Source organism: Myxocyprinus asiaticus, chromosome 44 (assembly GCF_019703515.2).
Source record: "Myxocyprinus asiaticus isolate MX2 ecotype Aquarium Trade chromosome 44, UBuf_Myxa_2, whole genome shotgun sequence".
Taxonomy (NCBI): domain Eukaryota; kingdom Metazoa; phylum Chordata; class Actinopteri; order Cypriniformes; family Catostomidae; genus Myxocyprinus; species Myxocyprinus asiaticus.
The window spans coordinates 25,111,449-25,138,721 of NC_059387.1; the positions used below are offsets into that span (position 1 = coordinate 25,111,449).

Below are 27,273 nucleotides of genomic sequence, written 5' to 3' on the forward strand. Positions count from 1 at the left end.
GTGTCGAGGTAGAATCGAGACGTGGAAGTACGCGTCCTTCAGGTCTACTGCCGTGAACCAATCTTGATGCCGGACGCTCGCTAGAGTGCGTCTTTGCGTCAGCATCTTGAACTGGAGTCTGTGTAAAGCCTGGTTCTGTACTCGCAGGTCCAAGATTGGCCGCAACCCACCGCCTTTTCTCGGTACAACGAAGTAGGGGCTGTAAAACCCCTTCTTCATCTCGGCCGGAGGGACAATCTCGTCGGACGTACTGACGGGTGGGGCCTCGCGGCGGGGTGGAGCCTGAGGTGCCACACCATGTCGTGGCCGTGCTGAGTTCAGGGACATCGAAGTACTTACCTGGCTCCTTGTGACAACCCCCAGAACAGCCTGGGACAGGGGAGGAAGCGGCCTATCCTTGTGACCCGTGGAGACTGTCACATCAGGGGCGGATTTGTGCCACATCTGGGCGCTCAGGGGCAGGGAGACCGCCGCTGGAGCGCCAAACCTGCCAAAATAGAGTGGTGGAGAGTGGTCGTGATGACGGCCGTGCACACCAGGTATGTGACCCAGGGAGCAAGGAAACCGCTCTTGCTGAACTCTTGGGTATCGCAGCCACTTGAGCATGCGGTGCAATTAAATGCAAAGGTAACAAAAGATTATCCTCCCGGTCCTCCACCGGGAGATGGAGTGATCTGCTTACCAGCTCCAGAACAGCGGGTTTCATCGTCCCTGGGTCGCCCGTCTCAGGGACGCTTCGAATCCTTTTGTGGGTTCTTGGTGGCAGTGAGATGGGTGGCGTCTGCTTCCTACGGTGGGATCCACGCCGGGGCCGGGCCACAGGGGTGAGCTGTGGCGGAGCTGGTGCAGTCACCACAGGGGGATGCCCTTGGTGACGAGCAGGCAGGGTGCGGGATCTTGAGCCACACCGGGGCAGGATGTGCCGGATAACCTCCGTCTGCTGCTTCACCGTTGAGAACTGCTGGGCAAAGTCCTCGACGGTGTCACCGGACTGGCCAACCTGGGAAATGGGGGCAGCAAGGAACCGTGCCTTGTCGGCCTCTCCCATCTCGACCAGGTTGAGCCAAAGGTGGCGCTCCTGGACCACCAAGGAGGACATTGCCCGCCCGAGAGACCGTGCCGTGACCTTCATCGCCCAGAGAGTGAGGTCGGTCACCGAGCACAGCTCCTGCATCAATCCCAGGGCGGAACTACCCTCGTACAGTTCCTTTAGCGCCTTGGCTTGGTGGACTTGCAGGAGAGCCATGGCGTGCAGGGCGGAGGTGGCTTGTCCAGCGGCACCGTAGGCTTTGGCCATCAGGGACAACGTAAACCCACAGGCCTTGGACGGGAGCTTTGGGTGCCCGCGCCAGGTGGCAGCGCTCTGCGGGCATAGGTGCACCACGAGCGCCTTATCCACCGGGGGATTGCCGAATAGCCCTTGGCCACCCCACCATCGAGGGTAGTGAGGGCGGGGAAGCTGAAAGATTGGGACCAGGCAGTAAAAGGTGCCTTCCACTACCTTGTCAGCTCTTCATGCAATTCCGGGAAGAAAGGAACGGGGGCAGGGCGTGGCTGTGAGTGGCACCATGAGCCCAGGAACCAGTCATCGAGCCGCGAGGGTTCAGGGGAGAGCGGAGGGTTCCGCTCTAGCCCGACACTCGTGGCTGCCCAGGAAAGCATGTCGTCATCTCTGCGTCAGCCTGTGACTGAGTGACCACACCAGAAGGGAGGAGCCCAGCTGAGGCTTCCGCATCCGACTGGACGAGCCCGCTCTCCGATGCTGCGCTCGAGAGCTCATCATCTTCACGGGCTCCGAATAAGAGGTCGAACTCACCATGAGACCAGCCGGCGGACTCATCCGGAAGCCCGATCGGGGCAGACGAGCGTGCTGGGGAATGGGAGGTCCGTGGGGGAATACCCGGTGGAGGTGGTCCCATTGGGGTCCGCAAATCGCCCGCAGTGCTAGCCGCGCTGGCCTCATACCTGTGGGTAGAAGGACCGAGGCGGGGAGCCTCTGGGGTGGCTTGCTTTCTTACGAAGGTAAGCTGCGACCGCATAAGATAATGAGCGCAACCAGGAATAACACACAAACAGAAAGGCATCTTTAAAAAGATGTTCCGTGTGTGCCGCTCTTTTAGAGAAATATACTCTTGTAGAGAAATATACTCTTTTATTTCTGCCAAAGCGCCCAGGGGCGTTCTCTGCAGTGCACCAGTGCAGAGGGGGGAGAAGCCACTGAAATGCACCATCAGATCCAGCAGAGGTGAATGAACAGCTGTGGGAATTCAGCTAAGTGAGCATCGACCGTTCGGCTCCGAAGAGAAAATCTGAATGAGTGGTTGCATACCAGCTCCTTTTATACCCATATGTCCAGGGGAGTGGTATGCAAATACCACTCGCCAATTTTCATTGGCCTTTTATCAAAGACCAGAGGTGTCTCGGGCTCCCAAGAGTGACCCCTAGTGTCCCTAGTGTCACTACATCGACACAACGTCGAGTGAGTGACAGATAGGGAAACAAAGTTTTTCTGTGCATTAACAAGGATACATTTAAGTCCTTAAATGCAAATATTCCTCATTTTCAGTGCCGCATTTCCATGCACATACAGGAAGGAGAGACCTCTGATGGATAGATGAATGGATGGATGTTTGGATAATAAGATAAAGGACAAGTAGAATGGGCAACATGGACTGAGGGGCGAATTCACTTAACAGCTGCACCACTTTTGATATTTTAGAGCAAATACTCACATCTTATTCACTACCATCTGCAATCCAGTTTAACTAGGCGCGATCTGCCTGAGATTTAGTGCCAACCCATTAGTATAAATCATAATTATTTTCAGTGCAACCAAGCCTCCTTTCTATGTAAATTAGGCATATTATTGATTGTGATTTATTCACAAAAGTCTGTTTGCCTGGCACAATTAAATTTGTGCTATTTCTGCACAGGAAAAGCAGGTGGTAAAAGCAATTTTATTTAAGAGAGACGGTTGTGTACATTTTCTATTGATCATGGCAGCAGTAACTCAAATTATGTTCAAATGATGGAGAAGAATGTTATAAATTATATATGCACAGTGTAGATTAGAGCACTATGAATTTTATAGAGTAATTTCAGGTGTCTAGATCACAGTGGTGGAGTGAGCTGCACTGTGCAAACTGTGTTTTGCAGAAGTTTAGAAGAAGGCCGATTTGCATGATTTCTTTTGTACATCGAGCGCTAAATAATGCAAACAGTGCATTTAAATAAATGGTGCTAATTCTTAGTGAATTTTTCCACTGAGTGACAGAGAGAGTGACACTCACCACAGTCTGATGATTCACCTGGATGACCTCATCACCAGCATGGATCTTTTTACAGCGGTCTGCCGGTGACTGAGACAGAAAGAAAAAGAGATGTAAAATGGAGATATATAAAGAATGATAGGGGAGGAAGAAGCATGTCTTTAACAGCAATGTGAAATAAAAAAGATGTATTGCAATAATCTGTGTATTGCATCATATTAAAAATATGTGGCATAATATGCAATATATGGTAATACAGGTATTCAGATTTTATTGTAACATGATTATACTGCATCATATAAAAATTAGATCTTATTTTGAAAGGGAAATTTTATTGCTCAGAGGTTATTTTTTCATTGCTATGGAGACTTAATTGAGTTATCAGATATGTTTCATAAAAGTATCGACTTTGATAGATTATTATCCAAAAACTCCTTAGGAGAAATAAAATCAAAAACAAATGAGACATTGTTGACATACACTAACAAAAGAGCAGAGCTATAAAAAGTTTATATAATGTGGATAACATAGCTCAGATAATTTGGCCTAGCAAGTATTTAATGAGAAATGTTTGAGTTCATATTGAAGTCTGAATCTGCAGACTTTAGTCTCTTGGCAAATCTGAGCACAGTTTGTTGACATTTAGCAATATTTTCTGAAACTCCAGAGGAGACTCATGTACAATTACTGGGATCTCTTTCTCTTACATTTGTTGAAACTATTGAAATATTAAAGAGATCTCATTTGTGGTGTTTCTTTCATATTAGTATACAGTATTGCACTATAATGGGTGATGTTCACCCTCTATAAGAGCTACATCGAAAACTAAGAGCTTTTATTCACATGTACATAAGTTTTATTTAGATACTCCAGTTCACTCCTATCTGTATGGCTTTCTCTCTCTTTCTCGCTTTGATTTAAGAGTCAGCAGTAATGGCTGTGCAATAAGGGATCAGTAAAGGAATTACTGAAATGCATTACTTTTATCTACAGCATATTGGACATAATAAAGACATGAATTTGAGCATACACCCATACAAAAGCTGTTTCTTACCCCCTCTGTGGTTCCTGTGATAACGTGAAGTCCATCATATGTGGATTTAATGTACATTCCCTTTTAGAAACAACAGAAACACAGGCAAAAATTTATGACACTGATTAGTAGTCTCTAATTAATAATTTCTACATCTCTTCCTCTCTTCATACATGAATGAAAAAGAAAATACTTCAAAGTAGCTTCTAGCCATCTTTCTCTAGTCTTGTGTGCTTGGAGAAGTGAAATTACTTCTAATAACAGACTCTTTTCATCATGAACGCAAATTACACACACATTCACCATGTGGACACTTGCACAGACAAACAGAAACACACTCACTATATATTTTGCTATAATCCTCACAGAGAGGGACATTTTATCTTCAGCTTTCAGTCTAAGCTTCTGTACATTTCAGCTCCATCACATCACATCCTGCTGAGCCAATGGAAGTGTGCAGTAATGCCAGTTTTCTGTTTCTTTCACACACACGCACACACACACACACACACACACACACACACACACACACACGCACGCGCTATCCTTATGAGGACTCTCCACAGACATAATGATTTTTATACAGTACGAATTATAGATTCTATCCCCTAAACCTACCCCTAAACCTAACCCTCACAAAAAACATCATTTACTATGTTTTTTAAGTGATTTGAATTATGGGGACACTAGAAATATCCTCATAAACCACATTTATAGCATAATACCCTCATAATTACCAGTTTGTAACCTAAAAAAATTTATTCGTAAACCACCCAAACCCACCCACACACACACACACACACACACACACACGCTTTATACTGTACCTCACAGACATTACAGTGGAATATGTATGTCAGGGTCAGGGCTGGTCTGTAGTAAATATAATTAAGGTCTTTGGTGCCCAACTAAGCCAGAACGTGGTAACAACGGCACCACTTAAACTGAGAAAAATGGTTTTGTCTGGGCAAATGTGGAATACAAACTAGACTCACTCCATTTTTTCTTAACAGAGCCAAACCCATCAATCAAAGGACAAAAAAATAATCTATGAGACCTGATTACTCAATTTTGACAAAATGCATAGTTATTGCATTGACCTTGCAGGGCAGTATGGTATGTCCTTGTTTATGTAGCTTGATCAGGTGGGTGTGTGTGTGTGATCGTACCAGACCCTCCATAGGTTTAATGTTAGCCAGCTGAACCACCTCCAGGTGTGCAGACTGGGAGACCAGGGGGTCTGACGACAGTGAGATGATGTGGTCACACACTCCAGACAAAGTCTTACACTTTGAGAGAGAATAAGAAAGATGACGGAAGAGTGATGAGTTTGTGGATCAATATATATTTGCTACACTGGGCAGTCATTTTCATTAGAAATACTGTAATTCTGCTTCAAAGTTATGATCAAACCTAGGGTTAATATCTCGTGATCATTGAACACATCTTTAACTGAAGTTTGTGTTCAGCTTTTGTGGGAAATGTAGTATTGAAGTCATTCCCAATGGGAAGGACAGTGTTATGCTTAAGATTAAAGCTGTGTGTTAATTTGGGACATGGGGCGTTATGTTGGTCTATGATAATTATGGTGATAATTTAGTTCGGAGAAGGTTTTGTATTAGTTGGCAGAAAGTTGACTGTTTAGTGGTTGAGTACCAGTTTGGGAATAGTTGGGTTCTCAGGCTGTTGTTTCTGCCAGTGCTTATAGTGGTTCTAGTCTTGCCACAACTAAACGCTGACTCTAAAAAAAACATTCTTGTTTGTTCTAGTCTAATGTATTAAAGTTATTTCAATCAGCCAATCTGTTTTCTTGTGTTTGTCAGCTTTCTATGAATTCTCATCCTTTCTTATACATCAAACATTCACAATATATTTGCAATGATTTTGCTTCTGATTTAAAATGAAGCAACATCATGAATGTTGCAGTGATTTTAATGGTCAATCTATCTATCTAGGCACTGATGTTTGGCAGCAGGTTTTTGGTAAGCAGGTGGTGATTTGGTTCTTTTGTCATCTGAAACCTGAATTTTCTTATTAAAAGTATACATTATATACCTATAACTTTAGATGAAAAACACAGATTTGCAAGAAGTATACCTGGATTTCTCTGTCTAGCATTTCTGATGGTAACTTGCTGAATCATATTCCCTTTCTAGGGTCCTGTAGCATTTTAATTTACTTTGTGTTTTGGTTTCATCTTTCTGTCTGCTTCCCCTTTCATCTGGTGTCATTGGTGTGTTTGTTTCTCCTCCTACATTCAGTAGTCGAGGTGGGGTGGTGCTGGGGAATGAAATCCGCTACTCGCAGGCGCAATGTGAAGGTATTTATAGCTGTGGGAGAAAGAATGACAGCTGTGCCCAGCCCAGCAGTCTGTGGTGACAACAGGACCTGCCACACACTCATTGGGCTGTGTGCTAGTGTGCACGAGAGGGGAATCTCATATAGAGTCTGGCTGTGGGCCACCTGTGACTGCGAAGGGAACTTTACCTCAGGGCCTAAACTACAGTAGCATAATAAAAGTTCACAAAAAGCTTACCTGACGAGCTTCATATTTCTGCCTTTAAACCCTCCAAAAATTGGCCTCATTCACTTTAATTGTAAGTGCCTCACAGTAACATAATTTTTTTTCCCGTCATCTGTTGGTCTTGCATCATTTATGTTTTATACTCTGTTTAAGAGATTCTTGTTTCTGTTTTTCCTCCATCTGGAGAGCTTTTTGTTTCTGTTATTTTTACTTTAAAATAAAGCTCATTGATTGCACTCCTGTGTTTGAGTCCTCACTTCCAGTCATGACAGTATATGAGTAAATGATGATAGAATACACATTTTTGGGAGAACTATTCCTTGATACAACTAAGAAACACCCTAATGTACATTGTAATTAATTGTTGATATATAACTTGATTAATAATATAAACTAGATAGATAAATAGTAATCTTTATCTCACTATGAAAAAATATCAAGTAAAAGACTTGGGGGAAAAAATTCAGGGATTTCTGACTTCTGGAAACTGTGGTTTGATGACTCAAACAAATCAGTGAATAATTTTTTTTGAACTTGTTCATTGAAACGAACCATCCAAATGAATCAAATCACAAAAATGAATCTGAATTCTAAATCTAGATATCAACATTAAAACTGATCTGTTCACATCACTGTGTGGTCATAAACTCAGTCAGGAGTTTAGATTTTGTCTACCGCACAGAAATAACCGCTAGAGAGTGTGTGTGTATTCTGAGGAGAATTTCCTCACTGCTCTTCCTGTAAATGAGGGAATGGGGGCAGAGCTCACAGGAGCAACATTAGGGCTCATTATCAGCCTCATATTGCAGCGTAAATCAGGACAGAAACGCTTACCACATGGAGGATCTTATTTTCGGTTTCATAGACGGTGCAGTCCTGCAAGAGGAGAGAGTAAGAAATTACCATCATTTGAAACACTTTAGGCATACACACACACACACACACACACACACACACACATACAGAGCAGTTGAGAAAACATTTACTGTGCAAAGTATCTCTGTGGAAAATGTAATGATCCAAACAGCTTGGTCACTGTTTTCAAAAGCTCTGAGACCACCTCTCTCTCTTAGATGTTAATCTAATATAGGAAGGTTGAACAGAGGAGAGCCCCGGACTCAATTTATCATTCAGGCTCTGATGGAGACATTTAAAGGAGCTCACGAAGGTCCCGTTGGGGGCCAGAGCTCCTGTGAAAGTTCATGGAGAAACAGCAGGAGATGTGTGTGTAAGTGTTTGTGCAGGTGACACTGTGGCTTCATAAAGTAAGACAAATATATGGAGTGTATACAAACAAACACAGTTTGTAACCTTTGACAGTTGGTCATACAGTACATACATCCACTTAATTTTATCATGATGTATAGCTCCCACTGACTTCTACTAATCTTTTATTAAGCTAAGTATAATGACCATACTCTGACAAGTGTCTATACTAGAAGCAACCAACAACTTGAAATGGACTACACTGGAAGCACTGAGATTGAAAGTTCACAGACCAATCAGATGTAAGCTCTTGGTGAAAATAACTGGGATAACTTTGGATCCCATTTTGTTCAATGGAAATCCATTGGTATAAAGTTGGGCTTTGAATGGACTATTTTAGAATAGTAAAACAATTTTTACACTTAATGCTAGTATTCATACAACTGCCCATAAATATGGTTAGAAACCATACTGCCAGAAAGCAATATGGTCAGAAGTTATCCAGATATATGACATATAAAATAGAAACCATTTACAAAGCTTAAAAAGCCATTTATAAATAAAAGTAAGTGGCTATAATACCTGTGCAGCATTTAAAAATAGATCTGTCAACTAAAGGCGCAATGCAATCCCCACAACAGCCTATTTCAGTCCACAAAGCTGTATTAATTATTATAGGAGTGATCTGATTTTGTAGCAGTGTGACGAGCTGCTTTTAGGTCTATTAATAAAAAGGTTTATTCACTGTGTTTGTCATTAACTATTTTTATTGATTCCATTCATAAGACAAACACAACATAAAATACGGAATCAATTATATACATTAAACCCCTCCCCCGACCTGCCCACATGCTCAAAAATCTTTTTATTAAGGGGACAAAATGAACTCTAACTAAATCACACAACTTTGCTGGGAATAAAATGCCCAAATATTTAATGCCCTGTTTGGGCCACTGGAAGGCGCCCAGCTGAAAAGCCATTACTGGGCAGTACGCTGTCAGAGCCAAAGCTTCAGATTTAGACCAATTGACTATGTATTCTGAGAACTTAGAAAAGGAATTAATAATTCTGTGGAGGCAAGGCATAGATCTAGTAGGGTCAGAGATGAATAATAAAATATCATCAGCGTAAAGCAAAAGTATATGCGCCATACCTCCCGCCACAACCACTGGAAAATCACCTTCCTTTCTTATCGCAGCTGCTAATGATTCCAAGGCAAGACAGAACAATAATGGAGAAATAGGGCAACCCTGCCGGGTGCCGATATCCAGAAATTAATCCATTTGTTTGTACTGCCGATAAAGTAACTTAATCCATCCAATAAAATTAATCCCGAACCTGCATATTTCCAAAATCTTAAAAAGATAATCCCATTCTACCATATCAAATGCCTTTTCGGCGCCAAGTGAGATGGCATTGACTGGAGTCTGACCATACGCCACTGACCACATAATACTGATGAAACGCTAAATGTTATCAGAAGACAATATATATATATATATATAAAATATAAAATAAAACAAATAAAACAAATAAAAAAATAAAATAAAAAAAGGCTGTTCAGTTTCCTCGGACAGTCAAATGAATGTTCAGTGAGCCAGCCCATTCAACTGCTACATGAGTGCAACAAATGACCCAATCACTCCAATGTCTTGCAATAAATACTCCACAAAACAAACTCCAACCAACAGGAGGCATAAGATTAATCCACAACGCTGTCCCGAAGGATTGCTGCTACACGAAAACAAACTCCAGCCGCTAGGCGGAACCAGCACAAAAAGAAATTAAAAAGGAGCTCAGCTTCCTCAGATGATCAAGTGGATGTTCAGTGAGTCGATTCACTTGGCTGCAACATGAGAACCACAAAACAACTCACTCAGTCATTGACATGATGAAGGACATTGCTTGCTGGGGACATGTAAATACTTTACAGCCATCCTTAGTATCTATTCTCAGTTTGGCCGGGAACATCAGTGCAAAAGTGACCTTCCGTTGATGTAAGAGTTTCTTGCATTCCTTGAATCGATCACGTTTCTCTCTTGACGAATTCACAAAGTCTGGGTACAAGAAAATGCTGTGGTTCTTCCAAGAAAGCCTTCCTTTATTCCTCGCCTCGAGTAACACGAGATCTTTATTGGATGATCTCAGAAATTTGGCCAGAATTGATCGGGGTCTCTCTCCCTCAGCAGATCGCCGAGCCGGGACCCTCTAAGCTCGCTCGATTTCCAGCTTATGGCCTGTTATGTCAAGCAGATTCGGAAAGAGCCCGTCCAGGAATTCCACCATATTCTGACCCTCTTCTCCCTCAGGAATTCCAACAATTCGGACGTTATTCCACCAGTTACGATTCTCCATATACTCCAGCTTCTCCCAGACATGCTCAAAATTTGCCTTGGTCGCTAGTGGATTAGCAGATAATTCCCTCTCCGATGACTCCAGATAATCTGTTTCTCAACATCCGCCACTCTTGTAACCACCTCAGTGAATTTCATCTCCATGGCAGTGTATTGCAGCAAGATCCTCCAAGTCATCAACGACCTTCGTCTGCAATGCCAATATGTTCATCAATTCTCACAGAATTTCTTTCACCTCTCCGTCCCAATCGACTCCCTGGCTCGAGGTCTCCGGAGGGGCGTCAGCTTGAGCACTTAAGTGTCTTATAATGTCTCCAGAGCCCGAGGATTTTGAATTCTTTTACATATTGTCTTCCTAGAACAGATATGGATCAGGGTGTATCGAATCTCACCGGTTTATGACACAAAAAGTATCAAAACTAGCAAAGTGCGCAGAGCTCGCCGTACACATGTCGGAACCCCACATGGCGTCACATGACTCCAGGTCTATTCATTGTTATTCATTTAGATTTTGTTTTATTCCTTTATGAAGCTGATTCCTTGGTGAAACACAAGTCTTTTTTTTAAAGATTTTAATATCATTGTACACAAACAGAACCATATTCTTTCATAGATTGTCACCGTTTGAAGACCAACCAGCTGGTGTATGACATACATTACCATCTATGACATATTAAAGAAAAATCAAGAGACTAATCGCAAGGTCCATGGAAACGCTCATTCTTCTTCCTGCATCCATCACTGACCCCAAACCCAACAATATCCACTAGCAGGAGATGATTCTCTCTCTCTCTCTCTCTCTCTTTTTTTTTTTTTTTTGGTCATCAATACTATTTTTCTTTGTTCCTCCAGTATCATAGAGCAGGGGTACTCAATTAAAGTTCCAAGAGATACTCATGAGGTACTAAATTTCCTTCCCAGCAAAGGCCCGGATAATAATACGTAGCTTACATGTATTATAACTTGCCACGTTGGCAGCAATAGTACATTGTAAAAAAAAAATATATATATATATATATATATATATATATATATATATATATATATATATATATATAATAATAAATATATATATAAAAGCAAATCCTAAATAGTCTCTTCAAAACTGGGCAGGGATGAGGATATTGGGGGCCCAGAGACAGCCAAAGTAATGGGGTCTGAGGGATATTCTACCAAAAGTTTAAAATATTTAATCAAGACTTCATCAGTCAAGGGCACTTGGATATGAATATTAAAAGATAAGATCAACAGTTTGGTTTGAAACTGAATGACAGCAGTCCAGTACATTCAGAATATGCAGGTGCATCTCAATAAATTAGAATGTCGTGGAAAACTTCATTTATTTCAGTAATTCAACTCAAATTGTGAAACTCGTGTATTAAATAAATTCAGTGCACACAGACTGAAGTAGTTTAAGTCTTTGGTTCTTTTAATTGTGATGATTTTGGCTTGCATTTAACAAAAACCCACCAATTCACTATCTCAAAAAATTTGAATATGGTGACATGCCAATCAGCTAATCAACTCAAAACACCTGCAAAAGTTTCCTGAGCCTTCAAAATGGTCTCTCAGTTTGGTTCACTAGGCTACACAATCATGGGGAAGACTGCTGATCTGACAGTTGTCCAGAAGACAATCATTGACACCCTTCACAAGGAGGGTAAGCCACAAACATTCATTGCCAAAGAAGCTGGCTGTTCACAGAGTGCTGTATCCAAGCATGTTAACAGAAAGTTGAGTGGAAGGAAAAAGTGTGGAAGAAAAAGATGCACAACCAACCGAGAGAACCGCAGCCTTATGAAGATTGTCAAGCAAAATTGATTCAAGAATTTGGGTGAACTTCACAAGGAATGGACTGAGGCTGGGGTCAAGGCATCAAGAGCCACCACACACAGACGTGTCAAGGAATTTGGCTACAGTTGTCGTATTTCTCTTGTTAAGCCACTCCTGAACCACAGACAATGTCAGAGGCGTCTTACCTGGGCTAAGGAGAAGAAGAACTGGACTGTGGTCCAAAGTCCTCTTTTCAGATGAGAGCAAGTTTTGTATTTAATTTGGAAACCAAGGTCCTAGAGTCTGGAGGAAGGGTGGAGAAGCTCATAGCCCAAGTTGCTTGAAGTCCAGTGTTAAGTTTCCACAGTCTGTGATGATTTGGGGTGCAATGTCATCTGCTGGTGTTGGTCCATTGTGTTTTTTGAAAACCAAAGTCACTGCACCTGTTTACCAAGAAATTTGGGAGCACTTCATGCTTCCTTCTGCTGACCAGCTTTTTAAAGATGCTGATTTCATATTCCAGCAGGATTTGGCACCTGCCCACACTGCCAAAAGCACCAAAAGTTGGTTAAATGACCATGGTGTTGGTGTGCTTGACTGGCCAGCAAACTCACCAGACCTGAACCCCATAGAGAATCTATGGGGTATTGTCAAGAGGAAAATGAGAAACAAGAGACCAAAAAATGCAGATGAGCTGAAGGCCACTGTCAAAGAAACCTGGGCTTCCATACCACCTCAGCAGTGCCACAAACTGATCACCTCCATGCCACGCCGAATTGAGGCAGTAATTAAAGCAAAAGGAGCCCCTACCAAGTATTGAGTACATATACAGTAAATGAACATACTTTCCAGAAGTCCAACAATTCACTAAAAATGTTTTTTTTTTTTATTGGTCTTATGATGTATTCTAATTTGTTGAGATAGTGAATTGGTGGGTTTTTGTTTAATGTGAGCCAAAATCATCACAATTAAAAGAACCAAAGACTTAAACTACTTCAGTCTGTGTGCACTGAATTTATTTAATACACGAGTTTCACAATTTGAGTTGAATTACTGAAATAAATGAACTTTTCCACGACATTCTAATTTATTGAGATGCACCTGTATATGTATGGGACATAGGAGGCCTTTTGACAAATAAAAAACACTGTATGGGGGTTCAGGGTGTCCCCTGAGAAAAAACAAAATATAAAAATGTAAAAGTCTGAATGGACCATTTTTATATTTTCCTTAAAGTGAGAATCTACTTACAAACAAACAATTTACATAACAACAGTAAAGCATTAAAGTTTGCTTAATTTAAGTATAAATAGGCTTTCTTTGCCACCCATGCCATGATGACATTATTTTTCAGAAAATTAGAACAAAAATCTGTTTGTTTATTATGTAAGGCTCGTAACATGCTGATTAAACTCTAAAGGTGGCACGTTAGCTTGTCCTGACACAAACCTAGCATTGTTGAACCGTCTGAATCACATATCAGACAGATGAAGATAGTTTCACTTTGCTTCATTTTTGTTTTCTGCAGTGCGTACTATGTATGTAAATTAGGCTTTGTGGAGCCTCTATAGCGGGGAGAGAGGCAACACGTGGAGAACAGGAATAAAAGTGCATTCAGCACTGGGGAATAATCGCGTAGCGCTGGCCATGATTTATTCCCACTCTTATACACATATGCTTACACAATCACTTAGCCAGGTGTCAGATAAATAGCACAAAGGTTTAGATCTCGGTCTGGATTGAATTGTCCTTCAGTCCGGATCCGTACCGGAGTCCGCCTACTGAGTACCCCTTGCATAGAGAAAGAGAGAGCTTATTTCGTTCCATCTCTTATTCTGTCCTCTCTAGATCTCTGCCTCTTTTCTGTTGCAGCTGCTGTGCTGATTTGAGCGGATCTCAGATCTCACCTGCACCTCTTCCCCCTCATCACTATAAAGTAATAAGCTGCCCTCCCACCTGAGACACTCACACACTGCCAAAGACCTAAGAGCCAGTCAGAGACAGAGAGAGAGGGAGAGAGAGAGAGGGGGAGAGAGAGAGAGAGAGAGAGAGAGAGAGAGAGAGAGAGAGAGATAGCAAAAAAAGAGTGTTACCTGGAAATGAAACCACATTTATTTATTCTTCTCTTGCCTTTTGACCACCCCTGAACATCTCTGCACCTACACTCATGAGCTGTCACTCAACCCCTGGATCACTATGGAGGATGCTAGTGTGCACATTTTGTGAGTATGTGTGTGCATATGTGTGATAAGGACTGGAGGCGCAAAATATGACACATGAATTTTTCTGTCACAGCATGGTGTTTAAATCATGAGAAAATACCACACAGAGAGAGAGAGAGAGAGAGAGAGAGAAGGGTGAGAGAGACCCTTTAAATACATATATTACTACAGAGACACATTATATATTGAGTTCCAATGCTAATACTAGTGACATAATACTAGTGTCTATGTGTCTGTGTGCACATCGTCCCTGCTGGAAAATCCAGCTAAACAAACTTTTAGAGTTTTACGCAAATGTCTGCTAGCGCAACTATAAGAATGCAATGAAAATCTGTGTTGCATTATCAATTGCAATGTCTGACACATTTAGGAATTCACTAAGGCATAAAATTGATCTTGCATAGCTAAAAGTTCACGTATTTGTACAAACCTGCGTTGCATTCTGAATTACAATGTCATACACATTTCAGAACAAAACAACAAATGGATTTGATCTTGCAATATAAAAAGTTTTTGCACTCACATACTGTACTTGCACAAACCTGCATTGCATTATGAATTGCAATGTTTGACACATTTCGGAACGCAACAACAAATTACATTGATCTTGCATAGCTAAATGTGTTTTTTTGCCCTTGTACTTCCACAAACCTGCGTTGCATTATGAATTACAATGTCATACACATTTCGGAACAAAACAACGCATGAAATGGATCTTGCATAGTTAAAAGTACTTATGTTGACGTACTTGCGCAAATCTGTGTTACATTATGAATTACAACATCTGACACATTTCAGAATGCAGCAATACATGAAACTGATCTTGCATAGCTAAAAGTGTTTGTGTTCATGTACTTGTGCAAACCTGCACTGCATAATAAATTAAAATGTCTGACACATTTCAGAAAGCAACAACACATTAATTGATCTTGTACAGCTAAAAGTGTTAGCATTCACACACTTGCGCAAACTATATTTTGGGCCTCAGGTGGTGGCAATGTTTTTAACATGGTAGTGTAACTGCTCAACCCGCTCTGATCGGGATTCGAATGGGTTTCTCCAGCATGGGAGGCTGGCATGCTAACAAGGAGGCTAAAGGCTACAGCCTCTAGTGTCAGTCGCTAGTGCACCTCTTGACGCCAGGGGAGTGAGGTTTACACACACTGCACTAGTGTTGTCACGGTACCAAAATTTCAGTAGTCGGTACCAATACCAGTGAAATTTCACGGTTCTCGATACCAATTTCGATACCACAGAAAAAATGTGCTAATATGATAATGTGTTACTGAACACACTCCTTTAACCTATTTAAAGTCAAATTTCAGTGTAAATAATAAATTAAAAGATATGCATGTTTCCTTCGTGTTTCTAACACTTGTTTGTTTTTAAGCAGGGCCTTACTGAAATCAATTATTTATTTATTTTTCCAAGAATCCCATGTTTATTCCATGTTCATGTTTATCCAAGTTTAATTTAATTTCACTATCAAAATGGTGTCTAATAAAAAAAATTTCCTTGAACTTTTAAAAACTTTTAACAAGATTAAAATTTCTGATGACAATTTAACAAAACAGAACAATTACTTAACATACCATTGCATTTTTTTTTTTACTTTTATTCAGTACAAAAGCAATCTTGCTTGTGATATTTTGTTAATTGTTATTATTATTACAATCATTATTCATTAATCATTATTTATTGTTATTATCATTATTATTTCTATAGTGAGGATTCCATTTGACTATACAGTTATAATATATTTATGTTGCAATTTCTTCAATTTCAGGCATTTAGCTTTATTATGAATCGTGTTTTTATTTTGACATGTATTCTGGACGTAAGCTTAACCTCTATGGATAAGATACATTGCCCAGTGTGATCGTTAAAGTGCAAATGCTGTGATTTAATTATATAAATTATATAAAAATAACGCTTCAGAGTGGATTAGTGCTCTGTTCTGTCATCTCTCATACAACGCAAATGATTCTCATAGTGTGTGGAGTTTCCAGTGTATGAGTGGTTGGCTTCACACATTCATTTAAAGCTCATGCGGCTAATACAGATTAAGATTGCATTTCACAATTTAATAATCACACTAGGACATATCATGATTTTAATTTGATTAGTTGTGCATTTCAGTGTAAAAGGAGTAACAGAGCACACGCTCAAATAAGTGTGTGAGCATTTGAAAGCAGTTGTGTCAGTAAGGCAGTGTGTGGGTAATGAATTAAGTCGGTGCTCTGTACTACCGGTACTTTAGAAACACTGGTATCATTACAACTTTTTCATTTTAGTACCGACTTGGTACCTAATTACTGGTTATTTTGACAACACTACACTGCACAGCTATCATGTGCCAGCTGGTGCCCGTTACACTCACCCCCCTAAACCTCACTCCCATCCGGGTCACGGCACCACTGTAACCGGTCCTGCTCAACCCACTCCAAACGGGATTCAAACCAGCTTCTCCAGCATGGGAGGCGGGCGCGCCAATGAGGAGGCTAAAGGCTACAGCCTCTACCGTCAGTAGAGGGTGCGCCAATGAGGAGGCTAAAGGCTACAGCCTCTACCGTCAATTGCTAGTGCGCCTCTTGAGGGCAGGGGAGTGAGGGTTACACACACAGCACAGCTATCACGTACCAGCTGGCTCCCGTTGAAGTAGCATCATCTAGTTTATGTGGCTGTCAAGTCACCTTTGGTAGATTACCGGCAGTGAGGACCTGGCTGCTAGACCATCTTGCCTTTGTCAAGGGCCCAGCTGGAAAAAACAGGTGGTCCAGCAGGTGTTTGGAACATGGTAGTGGTTTGTCCAAGATGGTCTACTAACTCAGTCAGGTCCAAAGCAGCTAGTAGTCCTGCTTGGAACCTGCTTGGAATAGCATGGACCAGCTAATGATCAGATGCTGGATATTCCAGCAAAACAAAAAAGAGAGAAAGACAGAAGTGAAAAAGAGAGAGATGTGTCCCATTTTGACCTCATCTCATAAGGTCTGATCAGGGAACAAGACCCCTGCTGGCACAGGCCATCCAATACCACTGGCATTAGCTAAGCTTAGATCCACATTTCTGCCTTCAATGCTATAATCTGTCCTGGACTTGAAGAGAGATTTGGCATGGTGTTCAGGCTGAGCTGGCTGCAATGGACTCATCCATTTAATGCCGCTCTTGCTGATTGTGATCTTCTGACCTAACCAGAAATAATCTGCTGGGTACACATACACATGAACACACACGTGCACCACTGCAGGGGCCTTGAATTGTTTACATTTCTCATCTTTCTGTTGTCTCTCACATAGTTAACACACACTGATTAAATATTTTTTTTAAATGTCTCATAATTTGAATACAGCCCAGTGCAGGATTGGCTTGCCATGCCGGTAAACACAACCATTGAGGAAGACCATGTTGGACCATATAAGGCAAATTTATTAGCCAACAGCATTTGACCAATGGTTTGATTTCAATGGGCTGAACTGTAGACTGATCAAATGTTTGACCTATTTATCTAGTTTTGTTGGTTCTAGTTAATGCCATTACCTGCTGTACTATGGTAGTGAGTTCCAAGCACAGCTGAATCACGTTGTTCCGGGTCACAGAATAGTCCGTCACGGCAGCAAATGGTGACCTGCAAAAGAAGTAACACCTGAAATTAACCATTAGATTATTCTTAGAGCCAGACCGACAAGATGGACAATTTGAGTGTACAGTATGTAGCTTATATATGTGTGCATGTCAAAGTATGCATCATTGCGCTGAATGTATGAGTGAGTGCTTGTAAACTTTAAGTATATGTGTGATTGTGTGTTGTGGTATATATTATCCCTGTTGGCCTAGAGTGTACTCTAGACCCAGTTTTTCACTTCCTGTGAGTGACGAAGTGAATGTGGGTCGTGTGTATTGAGGCTGTGAGCTATATATACATGGCTGAAGGAATACTGGTTCATCGTTTCCATCCTGTATCTAAATATTCCTCTCACACTGTTGGGACGCACACCCAGAGGCCCCTTACGATTTAAGAAACTCAAACAATACATTACGGCTAGGCTAAAAATTATTCATTCAGTTCATTTAAAGACCCCACAAGCACCTTAACACAATCCAAATATGCATTCTGAAGTTAAAGTCGCTTCCCTAAATGGGATTTGGGATGCAGCTTTCACTAAATACAAAATCCCACCTCAGATTTTTCAACACAGACATAAAGTCTGCTCCTAAATGACACCAGCTTCACTCGACTGCCGAATATCACTTTGTTGTAGATAAATACCCCGGGTCAAGGACATCTGTCAGCAAGCTGGACACAGTAGACAGTGTCTTAACAAAACCTGAGGGCACGGAGGGGGAGAGGGGATGGGAGCAAGGTGAGAATGAGAGAAGGGAGAGACTAGGATGAAATAGCAACACAAAAAAATCTCGATTTTTACCAGTTTACTCATTATACAAGTGAAACTAATTAGTGGTGCCTGTGCAAAACTTGCCGCTGCAATGCTACGGTTTTGGGAGTGGTGGCCAGAATGTTGCTATGCAATTGTTTAAGTGTTATTGGTGGATTTAGCATGTTGCTATACAGTTGCTAAGGTTGTCTGGGTGGTTGCTAGGTGCTTGCTGGCTCAAGTCAGAATGATTTATTTAAATTATTCTATAATTTTCTTGTTCCCATAGTGGCTCAGGATTTTTTCACTCGTTTTATTGTCCACCAAGAGAAAATCATCAATAAGCCACAAGACATTAGGTATTTTTCATGATCCAGATCGAGTTTTATACTAAAGAATAATTTGTTAAAATCCCTAATACTAAGTATGAGCAATCATAATAGTGATGCTTGACTTAGCAAGCACCACTAACAATAAGGAAGAACACACGTTCACAATGAAGTCATCCCGTGGAAAAGTGATAAAAGAGAGAGGTTTGGGCCAGGGCAAGATTGAGAGACATGAACAAAAATCTATGCAGTACATTAAATTCTCTCCAGGACTGAACTAGACTTAAATTCATCCAACCCTTGCTCTTTCTGCGCATTCGAGCCATAAGCGCCATCTGGACAAAAAGACTTCAGGCTGACAGGAAATGAGAAGAAAGAAAGGCGAGCGGGACAACTACAGTCTCCTCGAAGCCAGGCCTCAAAGTTTCTCGATCTCTTCATGCTTCAGTTTTTCGATGCTTGAGAGTCTGGAAGCTGAAATGAGCTTTTATTTTCCTATACACTGCTGTCTGTCTGACATCAAACACTCTTAGCTCCCATTAGAACAAGTCAGCAAAAACGCATTGAAAATGGTAAACATCTTCAACGGTTACCAAACTTAAACCATAAGCATAACAATACAGGTAAATCTATAGGCAACCTTTAAATAACAAGCTGGCCATGTACATGTTTAGATACTAAACTTAACTGTAGTGTAAAATCAACTTTTAGAAGACAAATACATTTTGAAATAATCAAAGCTGGGTGTAAAAAATAACTACAGATGTTTTTCAAAGGAGATGCTACATTTAATTTGATGCCAATGAAAAAAAGGCTGTGATGGAGATTTAATAAAGGAAGTACACATTGTTCAACACCAGCTGTGGCCCGTGCATTTTAAGTCTAGGCCTTCAGTGTGATTCATGCCATTAAGAAAACACAGTTCCACAATGAATAAGACACCGTATGCCCATCATTACATGGCAGTCAACTAATAATACCAATTGACATTTTAAAAACACGTTCACGCACGAAAGCCAGAACCAAGGAGTTGTAATACTAAGAAAAAGCTCTCTAATAATATTTGTGATTTAAATTTTGCTTGCAATAAACGTTGTTTTGACAGGGTTCACGGTTACTTTTCAAAACTTGATCCGACACTGAATGCTCAAGCAGCCTAATTTACACTTAGAAAACTCCTGATGTTGCTATAACAATGCAAAAAGCACTTACCAATTTGCTTGAAGTGAAAATCAGTCCTCCTTTCCTCTTTAATTAATCAATCACACAATCATGCAGAACATCTTAGGTTTTTAAATCCATAAGGATCTCTTTCTCAACAGTAATAACAGCAGTGATGACAGCCAACTCGTCAGCAAAATCTCGCGCTCTTCGCTTTCAAATTACGTACATCACTTAAAGCATGATTGCATCACTCAAGGCCAGCTAGTAGGCATGGACTGGGACATATCCTAAAGACCACACCCACAAGAACAAATAAATCAATCTGATTGGCTGATGAATCTGACTTTAGATGCCTATTCACTTACACTGTTGGGGGATTCTGTGGAAATTCTGAAGGCCTGATGGGGTGGAGCTCAGACTCACGCGCTGCTTCGGCTAAGGAGCATGGCTTCGGGCATGCAATTTGTAAAACAGTTGTCACACTTTGCTTGTAAGCATCAAGGAATAAATTCTGATTGGATAAATTTGTTTGTTTTTTGCTATTCGTCTGTAGATTAATTAGGAGTGGAAAGCGACTGAAAATACATATGCAAAAAGGTCAATGAGAATGAAAGAATGAAAAAATATTTATTTATTAAGCATATTACGCCAGCAGAGAAGACTTTGCTGGCCCTGAGAAATCGCCTCTGTTCAATACTGTTGTAATACCAAGAAAAAGCTCTCTAATAATATTTGCGATTTAAATTTTGCTTGCAATAAATGTTGTTTTGTCAGCGTTCATGGTTACTTTTCAAAACTTGATCCGACACTGAATGCTCAAGCAGCCTAATTTCCACTTAGAAAACTCCTGATGTTGCTATAACAATGCTGTACAGTTGTGTACCTGGGTGTGGAAACACTGAAAATAAACTCCCTTTTTCAGGACACAGTATTTTAAAGATAATTTTGTAAAAATCCAAATAGCTTTACAAATCTTTATTGTAAAGGGTTTAAACAATGTTTTCCATGCTTGTTCAATGAACCATAAACAATTAATGAACATGCAATTGTGGGAAGGTCGTTAAGACACTAACAGCTTACAGACGGTAGGCAATTAAGGTCACAGTTACAAAAACTTAAGACACTAAAGAGACCTTTCTACTGACTCTGATAAACACTAAAAGAAAGATGCCCCAGGGTCCCTGCTCATCTGCGTGAATGTGAATGGAGGCATGCAGATGTAGCCAGGGCAATAAATTGCAATGTCCGTACTGTGAGACGCCTAAGACAGTGCTACAGGGAGACAAGAAGGACAGCTGATCATCCTCGCAGTGGCAGACCACGTGTAACAACTCCTGCACAGTATCAGTACATCCGAATATCACACCTGCGGGACAGGTACAGAATGGCAACAACAACTGCCGTAGTTACACCAGGAATCAGTGCTCAGACTGTCTGCAATAGGCTGAGAGAGGCTGTACTGATGGCTTGTAGGCCTGTTGTATAGCAGGTCCTTACCAGACATCACCGGCAACAACGTTGCCCATGGGCACAAACCCACCTTCGCTGGACCAGACAGGACTGGCAAAAAGTGCTCTTCACTGACGAGTTGTGGTTTTGTCTCACCAGGGGTGATGGTTGGACTCGCATTTATCGTCGAAGGAATGAGCATTACACCGAGGCCTGTGCTCTGGAGCGGGATCAATTTGGAGGTGGAGGGTCCGTCATGGTCTGGGGCGGTGTGTCACGGCATCATCGGACTGAGCTTGTTGTCATTGCAGGCAATCTCAATGCTGTGCGTTATAGGGAAGATATCCTCCTCCCTCATGTGGTTCCCTTCCTGCAGGCTCATCCTGAAATGTCCCTCCAGCATGACAATGCCACCAGCCATACTGCTCGTTCTGTGCATGATTTCCTGCAAGACAGGAATGCCAGTGTTCTGCCATGGCCAGCGAAGAGCTCGGATCTCAATCCCATTGAGCACGTCTGGGACCTGTTGGATCAGAGGGTGAGGGCTAGGGCCATTCCCCCCAGGAATGTCCGGGAACTTGCAAGTGCCTTGGTGGAAGAGTGGAGTAATATCTCACAGCAAGAACTGGCAAATCTGGTGCAGTCCATGAGGAGGAGATGCACTGCAGTTGGTGGCCACACCAGATACTGACTGTCACTTTTGATTTTGACCCCCCCCCCCCCCCCCCCCATTGTTCAGGGACACATTATTCCATTTCTGTTAGTCACATGTCTGTGAAACTTGTTCAGTTTATGTCTTAGTTGTTGAATCTTTTTATGTTCATACAAATATTTACACATGTTAAGTTTGCTGAAAATAAAAGCAATTGAAAGTGAGATGACGTTTCTTATTTTGCTGAGTTTATCATCTTTCCACATATTTCCAAAGGACTAAAAACACAGTTTCATCAGCTGAACAATTAACAATCAATATAGCGTCAACTCTGACTAAGGTCTTTTGTGCTCCCTCGGTGTTGCCTACAAGTCCCAAGTTCATAAGCCTCTCCCACCCAAGGCTACACTCAGAAATACAATAATTAATAAATAAGATTGAGGGAAAGCCCACTGCAAATCCAACAGGAACCCCCATAAGCATTCCATCTCCAGCTTGGCAAGTGGCAGAGCAGACCCACTGTCTGCCTGGATGGATATCAGTCATAATGTCTTTTGGCTTCAAATACATTCACCTGCGCTTGTGTTTCTCTCTTATTCCCTCTCTCTCAGAGTTCCCTCTGTTCTTCCACTATGTCTGTAAGGGAGACGACAGCTCTATCGGGAATTTTTTGGCAAGAACGAGAGGACAGGGAGCGTAATTAGGCCAGCATTAATGAACGAGGGAAACGAGGCACCACCCCCTCCCAACCAGTGGCCTTGTTCTTGTGGTGTGCATTCTAGGGATGTGCAAAATGACATAGTTTTAAAAGAGATTAATCGGTAAGTTGCCTAATTCACTTTTCAACTAATCGGTCTAAAGGAAGACAGATATTATTAGGCTGGTTACGGGTTCAGCTGACCCCAATAACACGTGTTTTATATGGGGTGGTTATAGGACACATTCTTGCATTCAAAAACAGCAAGATGGAGCACAAAGGAATGGAATAAAATACAGGGGTCTCGAGATGCATTTTAATAGCTGTATACCTGACACAGCATCTTAAAAATATAAAGTTTGAGGAAGGACGCACAAATAACTGTACAAGATGCGACGCAATGGTCAAACAGATCTGTTTGCAAGTACATAGCTGTAGTGGCGGTGCTTTAAAGAGGATAAATTTAAGGACACAACTTTTCCAGTGCACTGAACGCTGTCAGCACGCTACTTAAAGAAACGTCACAAAAATGTCTAGATTTTTTTTTTTTTTCATTTGTTAACATAAGTTACTGCAATAGTTATCATGAACTAACAATGAACAATGATCTTTTACAGAATTCATTAATATTGGTTAATTTATTCAAAAAACTATTTTTCATTTTTGTTTACATTACTTCATATTTTATTAACTAATATTAACATATACAACTTTTCATGTAAAAAAATTTATAGGTAGAAATTAACAATAACCAAGAAAAATAAATGCTGTAAAAGTGTTCATTGTTATTTCATGTTAACTATTGCATTAACTATGTTAATGAATGCAACTTTTTTTTTTTAAGTGTGACCAAAATCTAGATAAACTATTCAACCTCATTAATCAGGTTGTTAGACAAATTGTCAATTAGTCATCCATTGTGACCCATCCCTGGTGTGTTCCTGTTAATTAAAGGGATAGTTCACCCAAAAATGAAAATTTTCTTACCATTTACTCACCTTCATGCCATCCCTGATGTGTAAAACTTTCTTCTGCTGAACACAAATGAAGATTTTTTTAGAAGAGAATCTCAGCTCTGTAGTTCCACACATTGAAAGTGACTGGGTACTCATATTTTGAAGCTATAAAAAGCACATAAAGCAGCATAAAAGTAATCCATAAGACTCCAATGGTTTAATCCGTGTCATCAGAAGCAATATGAAGTCCTTTTTTACTCTAAATTCTCCTCTCTGCCCAGTAGGCGACGATATGCATGAAGAATGTCAATCACCAAACAACAAAAGAAGGAGAATGTGACTGACAGAGATTAACAGTAAAAAAGGACTTAATTTATCTGTTTCTCAGGCACACTTATCATATTTTTTCTGAAGATATGGATTTAACCACTGGAATCGTATGGATTACTTTTATGCTGCCTTTATGTGCTTTTGGAGCTTCAACATTTTGGTACCTTTCACTTGCATACTGAGTACCTACAGTTCTGAAATATTCTTCTAAAAACCTTTGTTTGTATTCAGCAGAAGATAGAAAATAATAAACATCTGAGATGGCATGAGTGTGAGTAAATAATGAGAGAATTTTCATTTCTGTTTGACCTATCCCTTTAAGAGTGAAATGAAGAGTCCACCAAACAATGAGCGACCACAACTTCACCTTAGTCAACATGTCACGTCATGCGGATCAGCCCTTTCAGCTTGGACTTGGAGCCAATTCCAGGCTGGGCGAAAGTGAACTATTATCAAGCCAGGATGTTCAATTGACGCCCACATGTGAGATATCTGCTCATTTGCGTGTGCGATTGTGGATATGGACTTCTCTCGGGTCCAGGATCAGAGAAGTGGGACAGCAGGTGCCCGGGCAAATCAACAGAAAGATAGCGCTCTCGGTGGGGAGAGGGAGAGAGGTAATCAAACAGTATTTGATGGAAAGGTTCCTTTTGTGCAGTGCTGTTCAGTCCAGAGCTTTAAACTGGGCTCAGTAAGCAGTACCAGAGGGACTTGGACTGAGTTAAGCAGCTGGGTGCCAAATGGATCGTTCAGCACAAACTACCAGCCTGGTTTACCTTCATTTCATAGTTAGTGAAAAAGCAGAAATACTGCAGGAGTGGAGTTTAAATCTAACAAGTGTTTCAGACTCTATCTATTTAATGCGTTTAGATGCACAATCTTACACTGAGTGTTCTATAAAGGGATACTCACCCTAATGTCATTACAAATCTGACTTTCTTTCCTCCATGGAACACAAAAGGAGATGTTAGGCAGAATGTTAGAAATTGATTGCCTCAGTCACTTTCATTGTATGGACAAAAGATGAAAGTTAATGGTGACTAAGGATACCATTCAGCCTAACATCTCCTTTTGTTTTTCATAGAAGAAAGTCAGGTTTGGAACAACATGATGACAACATTTTCATCTTTGGGTAAACTATCCATTTAATTAGTAAAAATCATACATGTTTTAAGCTTAACACACACATTTTTGCGCTATATTCTGATTTTGCTCTTCACGGAAATCTCATAACAAAGAGTAAGTTAGTAAGAGAGAAAGAATCTGTGTTACATAAGACCTCTTCAATCATCCCTGTTCCTGATTGCTAAGGGGCGGAACACAATCAACATGATTGAATTTGAGCAAAGACTGACCTTCCACACACTAGACAAGAGGCCCCAGGCTCGCAATTTCTGCACACCCTGCCCATCCAGCAACACCAAGTGTCACTCTAATTCTGAGTGCCGTCACTTGACTGGAGGGATGACCATGCAAGCACAATGTGATGTGCTCAAATAGGACATGTTCCTTGATCAACACCCTTTGTTGTTCCTGGAATAACATTCCCTTAACCAATCAAATCCCTAAACCTAAAATCACCATTGATTGGTTGATGGCCACTGATTGGATGAAGTGAAAGGATATTGATCCAGGCACATGTGAATCATAGTAAAAGTGTTGTGTGTAATATGTTCCATGTTGAAATACTTTCTCTCATCCCAGATTAATGTGCAGAGACATCTACACGCTATTCATAGGCTGATTTCCCTGAGAAGTGTAAATGCTGTGGCTCTTTGCTCTGTTTGTTTGAGCAGCACAACATTGCAACATTGGCTCCACCAATGGTATGAATTTGGGGTTGAACTACTTGTTTGTACAACTAATGGGAGATAGAGGAAGTGTCTGGTAAACCTGTTTGAAACTAGTCAGTATTTGTACAGTGCTGTTTATTGCCACTGATACTGCAAAACTTACATACTGCATTACTGTGCTATAAAGCTAAAACTCAGTAACTATGTCTATGCTGAAACTGGCTTCAGGGCAGTCAAATCAGGATTATAATATGGTCTCAATCCATTTTCTGAATCTGAGTATAAATGAGCCAAAACTGTCTGTCACAAGACAGATTATTGTCTAAGGCAGTGGTTCTCAACTAGTGGGTCGTGAACCAAAAATGGGTTGCGGGGCTGCTCTGATTGGGTCACAAACAACAAGGAAAAATAATGCTCAATGCAAATATTAAAATATTAACAACATTTGTAAGGTAAAATAAAATGCAACTCAGACTAAAGTGATTTATTGTCTGTTGAGCCAATAAATCACTAAGTGATTTATTGTCTGTTGAGACCATTTAACCCCCAAAATTCAGTACTGTCTATTAAACGATTTTGGCACTGTACTGGGTCGCCACTTGAAATCCAATGTGAAGGGTCCTGATATAAAACTAGTTGAGAACCACTGATCTAAGGGGCCATTCAGACCGAACACGTTCTTGCCCTAAAAAAAGCTAAATGAAGCAGAATGAATAGAACTGAACGCAGGTGTCTTGAGACGCAATTTCAAAAGTTAAAGTTCTTTTAAACTAGACATGGAATATAAAAATTAAGGATGTGCCCGATGCCAAATACCTTATTCGTAAAGGTACGAATAATGACTTCAAAACGAATAATGGATTCATCTGAAAATATTTGTATGACTGATTATTATATTATGACATCACATATACTTTTTACTTCTTGAAATGTCTATGTTCATGTATCACACATTTCACACGTGATTCTCATGCATTTATTTATAGCCTAAACCTGAGCGCAATATTAAATTCCTGACCTGAAGTGATTTATCATTGGAGCTTGTCTTTCCATCTCATAAAGTTGACCACATTTATATTCACATCAGTGATTAAGGTAATTAACCGGTTAAGAATAAATAAAGTTTTAAATGCTCCATAGAGTATTCAT

At 40.8% G+C, this 27,273-nt stretch overlaps 1 protein-coding gene across 12 annotated transcripts in view; it reads right to left on the reverse strand.

Moving 5' to 3' along the window:
• The window catches only part of LOC127434400 (connector enhancer of kinase suppressor of ras 2-like), a 129,427-nt gene that overhangs the window by 64,037 nt on the left and 38,117 nt on the right, over positions 1 to 27,273 (reverse strand). For 6 of the 12 annotated variants that reach the window (XM_051687122.1, XM_051687118.1, XM_051687115.1 and 3 more), the window contains exons 4-8: positions 17,919 to 18,024; positions 7,661 to 7,702; positions 5,472 to 5,591; positions 4,324 to 4,383; positions 3,291 to 3,359 (exon numbers count right to left, since the gene is read on the reverse strand). In XM_051687122.1, coding sequence (XP_051543082.1) covers positions 3,291 to 3,359; positions 4,324 to 4,383; positions 5,472 to 5,591; positions 7,661 to 7,702; positions 17,919 to 18,024 — 397 coding nt within the window. The remainder of the gene's footprint in view (positions 1 to 3,290; positions 3,360 to 4,323; positions 4,384 to 5,471; positions 5,592 to 7,660; positions 7,703 to 17,918; positions 18,025 to 27,273) is intronic. The other 6 variants (XM_051687121.1, XM_051687120.1, XM_051687119.1 and 3 more) reach the window with 1 other exon arrangement.